The 9,491-nt window shown below is 41.1% G+C and overlaps 1 protein-coding gene across 5 annotated transcripts in view; it reads right to left on the reverse strand.

The window, feature by feature from the left end:
- The window catches only part of Unc80 (unc-80 homolog, NALCN channel complex subunit), a 192,046-nt gene extending 188,974 nt beyond the window's left edge, over positions 1 to 3,072 (reverse strand). For all 5 annotated transcript variants that reach the window (XM_004653524.2, XM_004653522.2, XM_045147565.1 and 2 more), the window contains exons 1-2: positions 2,939 to 3,072; positions 1,918 to 1,966 (exon numbers count right to left, since the gene is read on the reverse strand). In XM_004653524.2, the coding sequence (XP_004653581.2) occupies positions 1,918 to 1,966; positions 2,939 to 3,030 (141 nt within the window). In that variant the 5' untranslated portion in view covers positions 3,031 to 3,072. The remainder of the gene's footprint in view (positions 1 to 1,917; positions 1,967 to 2,938) is intronic.
- Between the last annotated feature and the right edge of the window lie 6,419 nt (positions 3,073 to 9,491).

Here is a 9,491-nt window from a genome sequence, read left to right on the forward strand (position 1 = left end):
GCCCCAAATACTCTAACTGTATTATGATAATTATTAAGTACTTACTAAAAACATGACCTATAAAGAAATTATCCAATTAAGTTATTTCATTTAATTTTATAGACAATTTTTCTATAGTTATATAATGTATTTTTTGACCAAAATCTCTTTCTATTACCAACTGCTGCCCTTCTTCCCATTTCCCTCCACAGAACCCTTTCTTCTTCCTGTCTAGTCCCTCTTCTACTCTGATGTCTGTTTTTTCTTGTAAATTTGTGTGATCCACTGAGTTTAATGAAGGTATCCTAAGTTTAATGAGGATATAATAAATATGGGAAATTCAGCTTCACAAATGAAAGGCACACAGAGTTTTGTTAAGGTCACAGAGACAAAAACTTTAATTTTTTCTTAGAATACTAAATAAAGGCTTTTAATATGATCAAAGTGCAGATTCAAACACTTTCAGAGATGAAACCTTTCATTTTTTTAGTCTCCACATATCTGAAAACTCATTAATGGTAGATTACACACTAAAAATTTATATGTGATATATGCAGTCTAATACAAAGAAGGGAATAAATTATAAATCTTAATCTCAGAGAGTTCTGGGTACTTGTCAGTACAGGTTAAGGGATGCTTAGGCATTTCAAGCGTCATATTATTCTGACAATCTTAAAACAACTAGAAATTGTATTAATAAATCCTGATAAGAAAGTTATGTTTCAAAATGTCTCTGTGGCCACTGTGAAGAATGGAAGACTCAACAAAGTCAGTGCTGTGTGTGTGTGTGTGTGTGTGTGTGTGTGTGTGTGTATGTATGTGTGTGTGTGTATGTGTGTGTGTGTTTGTGTGTGTTTGTGTGTGTGTATGGTTGTGTTAAACTTTCCACTTGGTTTCCGTCATAACTTGTGGCTCTTATACACTTCAGTGTTCCTTCCAGAAAGTCATGTAGCTATTTGTAAGAATGTATGACAATATCAAAGCTACTTTCCACCGTAAAACATGCAATATTAAGGTGTTTGTGGGGACTCCAAAAGTTAAGGGAATCTGTTAAAATACATTTCAACTTTACTTTATGATTTCATGTCTTATTTTTTTTAATTTTCAAAGTGGTAATTTGTCAGGATATGGGACTGTGTTTCAACCTCAGGACAAGACAAGTTTACTGCATTTTGTATTAATAAAAAGGGCACTCTGTTCATAATACTTTGTGATATTATATTCATAGCATTTTTCATGTTCATAATAATGTAATGTTCATAATATTTCAGATCTGTGGAATATATGCAAGACATAAAAATACAGAATTATATATTATTTCATGTAATTATGTAGTTCACAGCCATTCATTTGAATGTCATTTATTATTGGTCACCATTTTACATATTAACAATTTGACTTCTCACTCTTGCCCTGAAAGACCCTCCTCCAGGTTCTGCTCTCTGCTGCTGTCCAACACCTCCCATCCTCCCCGTCACTCCTGCTCCATGCTGAGGTCTTTCGATCAGTTCTCTCTCTCTCTTTCTCTTTCTCTCTCTCTTTTTTTTTTTCAGGTTATGATTCCTCCCTCCCTTCTTTATGTCTTTGTCCAAGCATCACATTAGTAATTAAGCCTTAACCACCCACGATCGGTACTATAAAACCCCTACCATAGCTTCTAATACCCTTGGTTGCTTAAATTTTCTGCATATTGCTTATCACCATGTAGTTGATTTTGCGTTCTACATAAACATTTGCTTTGTGGCCTGTCCATATCCCACTCAGATGTACACACTGTATTTGTTTGGGTCTTTGCTCTAAGAGGAGGATTGCACCTGTCAAGCAGTAGATGCTCCATAATATTTGCCAAGTGGATTAATATGTGCAGTCAATATGATTTAGCCTTTCCTACTCCATGGAATATGCAAGTAACCATTAAATGGTGAAAAAATCACATACCACACAAGAGGCTTCATACTGCTTCCCCAGTTTAGGCCTCAGAAATGCACTGAAATATTAATAAAGACGTTCGTTATAAACATGAGCAAAATCATTATTAAAGCATCCTTATGACATGGTTTCCAATGAAGAGGACATGGGGCGATGAAACGCCAATTTCATGCTTCCTTATAGCTTGTTAACTAGCAGGTGTTGAACAGCTGACAACATTTGCTTTTACGCATTTAATTACATATATGAAAAGGCATGGGTCTCTCCACTTTTCCACACCCGCTCTAATTCTGAAGACTTTTTCCCTAATCTGAATCTAAATACCTAGTGGTTTAGAAGCCGCGGGTTCCTCGCGAGTGCAGTCGCATTAAAAACTGAAAAACGAGTACAGCAGTGGGTCATGATGACCACAATCGCTTTTTTCCCCCATCAGGTAAATCTCTAAAATAATCATAAGAAATTCGTATTTCCTGTTGGTTTGCTTGGGTCACGGGCCTGTATAGAGGTCACAAATCCTTACCAAACAAAATTCATTTTCCAGTGTGTGTGTGTGTGGGGGGGGGGGGACTTTAACCAGCGAGATGACGCTGGCTGAATCCAAGCAAATATGGTTAACAAGTGGGCATAGCAGATATTCGCCGAAACAGGAGCAGGAAAACAACAGGTCACAGGGCTGGGATGAGAGCCCGCGATGGAGGGGTGGAGGGGTGGAGGGGGAAGTGGACTCCGGAACACCACCAGTCATGACCATCTTCCTTGGCTCCCCGCCCCCCCTACCCCGGTTCTCTGCCTTCCCAACCCCTCGATCTTGCACGCATTTCTTGCAGAGCTGCCAATCTGCTTGTTGTCAAACTTCACCGAGACACCTTTAAATGCGGATGAACAGGACTTGCTGTGCACCCCCCGAGAGGGAAGGCAGCTGCAGGCTGCGGCCTCCGTGGTGGCGGCGGCGGCGACAACCCGGCGACCCCGGAGCTGAGCGGAGGGTCCCCAAGCCCGGAGCGCCCGCGGCGCCCTCCGCGCCCCTCACCTGGTTTGGCGCCACAGGAAGGTCTGGATGGGCAGCGGGATGCCGCGGCCGCCGTCCTGCTCCTGGCCCTCGGAGCTCTTCCTCTTCACCATGACGGTGGCTCCGGGGAGTCCTCCTGCAGATCCCAGCGCGGGCTCCTCGCTAGCCGCCGCCGCCGCCGCCTCCCCCACGCGCGGCTCCCCCCAACTCTCATCCCCTCCTTCCCCCAGGCACAGCCGGTTCTCCCCGCCCCGGTCCCCCGGCTCTGTCCCCTTCCCCCACTCCTCCCCGCGCGTGGAACATGGCTGCGGGAGGAGCGGAGGGCTGGAGGAGCCGCGCAGCGCGGAGGAGGGCGCTCGAAGGAGCCGGCCACGCCGCCCCCGCGCCCGCGCCCGCGCCCGGCTTTCAGCACCTCCCACTGTGGACAGCGACCCGCGCCCTCCTGCCTGACCAGAGCGGCCAGCGGGGCGCGGAGGAGCAGTGGGCAGATGGATGGCCGCAGGAGTCCACGCTCCGCATGGCACGCGCACCCCTGTCCCTTGCGCAGCCTTTTCGGCACCCAGGGTTCTGCTTCACTCCCTGATCCTCTCCCCCCAAATTGCACCCCAGGAGTGTCTCTTGGCCTACTTCCCAACCTCAGTGTCCAAAGGGCCTTCTGGGTCTGGGGAGGAGGAGCTTTGCTGAGCTGAGAAGTCAGGAACCCTGGTATCATTCGCACCTCTTCCAAGGAGGTCAGGAGTCCACCTCGGGCTTTAGCAAGAAGAATGCAGGAAAATCATTAGAATTTTAAATCAAGGAGGAAGGCGAGCTTGGCAAGTGAGAAGGAACTTGAGTTTTCCTAGGAGAGAATTTATTTCACACTGCTAACCACAAGAAGCTAACCTCCCTTGATTTGCCAAGGCCCGGAAGGAAAGGTCCACGACCCGAGCAGCTGTGGGTATCAGTTGACAGCAAATTAAAGAGGAACATTTGAATCATTCGTGAGGCAGTGTGGTTTGTTACAGGCCGCCAACTGCATTTGGGTGACCCTTCTCATTCCACTGCTAGATGTTCCTTTGGTTGTTGTCGTCAAATGCCTACATAGTTTATAACTGTGTACTTTTACGTGCATCATCTAGCATTGAAACAAGTAGAGGCGAGGTGCCATGAATCCATCTACTGTAAACAATCACAAGAGATTTCCGTGTCAGTCATGAAACGAGAGCCAAACCCTCGTCTTTTATCTCCACAGATAGCAAACAGTTTCCTGTGTCGTTAATGATCAGTGCATCTGTTCCATATACAGCAAACTCTGTAGTATATAGTGATACTTTAAGCATGGGAATAAATTTTTCATTTTCTTTCTTGAAGTCATCTTTTACGTGGATCTCAACATATAGACTTTTTTTTTTTTTTTTTTTTTTGAGACCCTGTCCTGATATGGAGACCAGACTCGCATGAAACTTGCAGTAATCAGCCTGACTTAGCTTTTCAAGTTCTGGGTCTACAGACATGCACCACAATACCAAACAAAATATAGATCTTAAAGCAAATAAAGATAGAGACTAAATGCAGTTTATCCATTACATATTTACTGGGTACATGTATATACCAGGAACTATGATAAGCTGAGTCTTGCTCATAAGAAACTCATAACAGTGAAGGGAAGACAGCTATGTGCCAGGAAGAGTTTCTTGGACAATATAAACACAAGCTCAGTTATTAGCAAAAGGACAAGGGAGAAAACTTGGTCAAGAATCAAATGCCACTTTCATGATTGGCTAAGAAGGTTGGCTATGAAGCTTCTCAACAGTGAAATGAATAAATTATTTTTGTGTGTGGTTGTTGAATGTGAAATGTCCCCCACATCTTCACATATTTGTGATTTAATTTCATAGTGGATTTCCAGCTGGTGACAGTATGGAAGGTTGAGCTTGTTGAAAGAGGTATGTCACCAACAGGCCAGCTCCAAGCCCAGTTCTCAGACTACATCCATCCAGATGTGTGACAGCTTCCTTATGACACCATGCTTTCTCCACCAAGATGAAGTTTCCCTTAAAGACTGTAAACCTGAAATCAGCCCTTTCCTCCCATATTCTCCTTCAAGTCAGGTGTTTTTGTCTCTACAGCAAGACAGTGACTGTTCCTGAAGTGTGGGTGACATGAAAGGAATGTACTGGGTGTTTGGCAAGAGCCATAGATGGACACATGACTCTGAAAGCTAGAGAAATATTCTTTGATGTCCCAAATCAAGCTCATGGTAGCAGAGCTACAACTAAGGATGTGAGTCTGAATGACATTGCAGAGATAGAATCTGTAGAATTTGATGGCCAAGTGGACAGAGGAAAATATAATCTAGCAGTTGTGTAGAATTTGGGTCTTAGGTCAGATAACTTGACTCCACCCACAAACCAGATATACTATTCCAGTCTTCCAAGGCTTTCAGATTATAGTACCTCCCCCCTCTGTGATAGTGAGTTAATACTTGTAAATAATTTAAGAGACTCTCTCTGCTATGTTAAGTCATCAGAAAATATCAAAGTTCCAAGATTTTTGAGAAACAAAATAAATGGTCATCTCATTCAAAGAGAAGAAGCTGACACAGAGAACCATGCTCGTGTGTGTGTGTGTGTGTGTGTGTGTGTGTGTTGGAGCATTAATGATTTTCTCCTTGTTTCTCTGTTGGAAATCCTAATAAAGACACAGGTAGAAAAATGCATAGGAGGTTTTGAAGAGTTAATTAGGTTGGTTGACCAATGTGTGGGTAGTACTATATAAAAAGTGCTTGAAACAATGGAAATAAGTAAAACCCAGGAAAACATGTGGAAAGTGAAGAAAAACCACCCAGTTTAGAAGAACAGGGAACATCAACTTTAGTTTATGGTCACAAAGGATGATGCCAAGAAGGGACCGCATAGGACAGGATAGTGTGGTTAGCAGAATTATAAAATGTACCCCCTCCCAAAAATTCCCATCCCTTGCTATATATACATACTTTCTTCCAATTGTTTAATGAAACTCTACTTCAGGTGCTATGTGAAGTGATTCATATAAAGCTTCTGGATTTATTTTAAAAGTTACTATGAGCTTATAGTTCAGGTTGGCTTTAGGTTTATGAGAAAATTGAATAGGTACTGCAACGTTTCTACATACTTCCTCTTCCTCCCCTTCAGTTTATCCTATTATTAACATGTTGCATTTCTGTGGAGCATTCCTTATTATTGGTGCATTATTAGCTACAAAAATTTATTGTTCAAATGACCATTCACTGTTTGTATTACAGAGTTATATATATTTTACCAAATAATGCCGTAAAGCTATACCAAATTGTCTCTCTGTCTGAAAAGTCAGTGTGCTTAGTCTGCTCATTCATCTTTCCCTCCCTGTTCCTACCTTTGGCAATCATTGATCTTTTCTCTGTCACAAGAGATAGTCCTTTCCCAGAATATCATTTAGTTAGAATCATACAATATGTAGATTTTTCAGACAGGCTGTTTCACTTAGCAATATGCATTTAAATTTCCTTCTTGTTTTACTAGCTTGATAGCTCATTTCTTTTTATTGCTGAACATAATTTCATTGTAGAAATGTATTACACTTTTTAAATCTATTTACTTTATGGAGGACATCTCAGCTGCTTTTAATTTTTGACAACTATGAATTAAGTTGTTATCAACACTCATGTGTGGGGTTTTGCACAGATATGGGCTTCTTACTCACTTGCTTAAAACCCAGGATTTTTACTTCTAGATTGGATGATAAGACTAATTAATTTTTTAAAAAGAAAAATGTGCAGGATTTACCTGATGTGTTGACAAATCACAGTTCTCAGGAGGCAGAGGTAGAGGCAGAGGCAGAAGGATCACTTCAAATTTGAGGCTAGCCAAGGATGCATAGAAAGACCTTCCCAATAAGAGATAGAGGCGAGGGTGGGGGGGAGAGAGAGGGAGAGAGGGAGGGAGAGAGATTGAGAAAAAGAAACTGTCAAACTTTTCAGTGTGTCATGAATTCTTTTATGATATTAATGAAAGTCATCAAAGAAGGAAATGAAAATGTTAAGGACATTGCAGAAAGAATAATTAATGAACAGTGTTCTGAAGGGGATGATATCTGGTACACATGTGAATCACCATCCTTAAATAAAGGGACAATACTTATTATTGGTAGTAAGTAAGAATGGTAGAAGCTAAGTAAGCAAAAGAGAAAAGATGAGCATGTAAGAGCATTCAGTCTTGATGATCTTGTCAGCTGGGAAATAACGGTTGAGGTCATTTTCTAGGAAAATTTATGTGGGAAGCACAGGATAATGAATGTTGAACACTTCTTATGTAGTCAAATCTGTATTGAGTGTATCAACTAGTGAAGAAAAGAACAAACTCCCACATAGAAAGGTTAAAGTCACTTGATATTTCTCAGTAAATGATATTTCTTCTCTGTATCTTCGCATAGCTGAGTATTAGCCATGCTTCATCATTCTACCCCCAACTTTCTACTATTGAACTGAGCATTGCATAGCTGTGAGGTTTGAAAGAACTGCTGAGTCACATACATGAGAGCCAATCCAAGGACACAGCAAACAATGGCACTGTGAATGGGAGAAGTTGAAGGAAAGCTGGTGTCATTTTCCATTCTTGAATGCCCTTGAGAGTGAGTCATGTGGGAGGAGAAGAAATCTATAATAAGCCTTGTCAAGATTTGTTTTCAAGGTAACATTTTAGTGGGGATCAACATTAGCATTATGACTTACTCTTAATATACCTCCTTTCCCACTTAAAGATCTTTTGGAGGGGCTGGAGAGATTGCTTAGTGGTCAAGCACTTGCCTGTGAAGTCTAAGGACCCCAGTTCGAGGCTTGTATTCCCTAAGACCCATGTAAGCCAGATGCACAAGGTGGTGCATGCATCTTGAGTTTGTTTGCAGTGGCTGGAGGCCCTGGCCTGCCCATTCTCTCTCTGTCTGTCTCTTTCTTTCTCTGTCTGTTGCTCTCAAATAAATCAAATAAAAATATCTTTTGGAGAAGAAATATTCCCTAAGTGTTTTTTATTTACACTGCTTTTTATAATTATTTTTATTATTATTAACTTGACAGTATGAACATATTGTATATTGGTTATATTCCCAACAGGTTATACTCATATCCATTTCCTGTCCCCATTTCATTGAGAACCATCCTAGGTGGAGTTGTTGGTATTCACTGTGGGATCATGAATGCACCAGTCAGAGCAGGTACAGGGTGGGGGGCAATGTCTTGGAATACAGCTCCATATCTTTTGGCTGTTACAATATTTCTGACCTGCTTCTGCAACATTCCCTGAACCTTGGGGGAACTTGAGTTAGAACTATCATTTAGTATTAGGCTCTCTGCATCCTTTTACACATTTCTTTGTCAGTTTAGATGAACACTTGGAAGAAAGGAAGCAGTCCCTCTAGTCAATTATATCATCATATCCAATGACCAAGCTCTGCCTTAATTACCATAGGTTAGTACTTCACTGTGCAAGACATTGGACTGGATATGAAGCTTTACCTATTCTTTTTTTTTTTTGTTTTTTGTAGTCAGTGAATACATTCAAGATGGTACCATTGTTAGCCATGCTGTTTTTATTACTATGACTTTGTAATATAGCTTAAATCAGGTATGGTGATGCCTCCAGAGGTGTTTCTTTTTCTGGGGATATGCTTGGATATCCAAGGCCTTTTGCTTTTCCATATGAATTTTGAGATCAATATTTCTTTCTCTGTGAAAAATGATGTTGGGATTTTGATGGGAATTGCATTAAATACATAGACTGCCTTTGGAAACATTGCCATTTTTGCAGTGTTAATTCTGCCTATCTAGGAGCATGGGAGGTCTTTCCATTTTCTTAAGTCCTCCTCAATTTATTTTTTGAGTGATTTTCTGCTTTCATTGTATAGATCTTTCACTTCCGTGGTTAATGTTATTCCAAGGTATTTTTGTTGTTGTTGTTGTTGCTATTGAAAATTTGATAATGTCACTTATTTCTTTCTCTGTATCTTTGTCATTTGCATATAGAAAGGCTACTGAGTTTTGTGCGTTGATTTTGTAACCTGATAATTTGCTCAAGGAATTTAGCACCTTTAAGGGTTTTGGAATGGAGGCTCTCGGGTCTTTTACATATAGAATCATGTCATCTGTGAGTAGCGCTAACTTGATTTCTTCCTTTCCAAATTTATCCCCTTTATTTCTTATGTCTTATTGTGTGAGCTAGGACTTCCAGTACTATATTAAAGTGCAGAGGTGAGAGTGGACACCCCTGTCTTGTTCTCTACCTCAATGGGAATTCCTTCAGTCTCTCTCCATTAAGTATTATTTGGGCTTTAGGAACTTTGTATGTAGCCTTTATTGTGTTAAGATATAAACCGACCATTCCGATTCTCTCCAATGTTTTCATCATGGAGTGATGTTGTATTTTGTCAAAGGTCTTTTCTGCATCTATCAAAGTGATCACGTGGTTTTTGTGTTGAGCCTTTTTTATGTGGTGTATTATGTTGACAGATTTCTGCATGTTGAACCACCCCTGGGTTCCTGTGATGAAGCCCACTTGATCAAAGTGGATAATGGATTTGATGTGTT

Source organism: Jaculus jaculus, chromosome 4 (genome assembly GCF_020740685.1).
Source record: "Jaculus jaculus isolate mJacJac1 chromosome 4, mJacJac1.mat.Y.cur, whole genome shotgun sequence".
Classification (NCBI taxonomy): Eukaryota; Metazoa; Chordata; class Mammalia; order Rodentia; family Dipodidae; genus Jaculus; species Jaculus jaculus.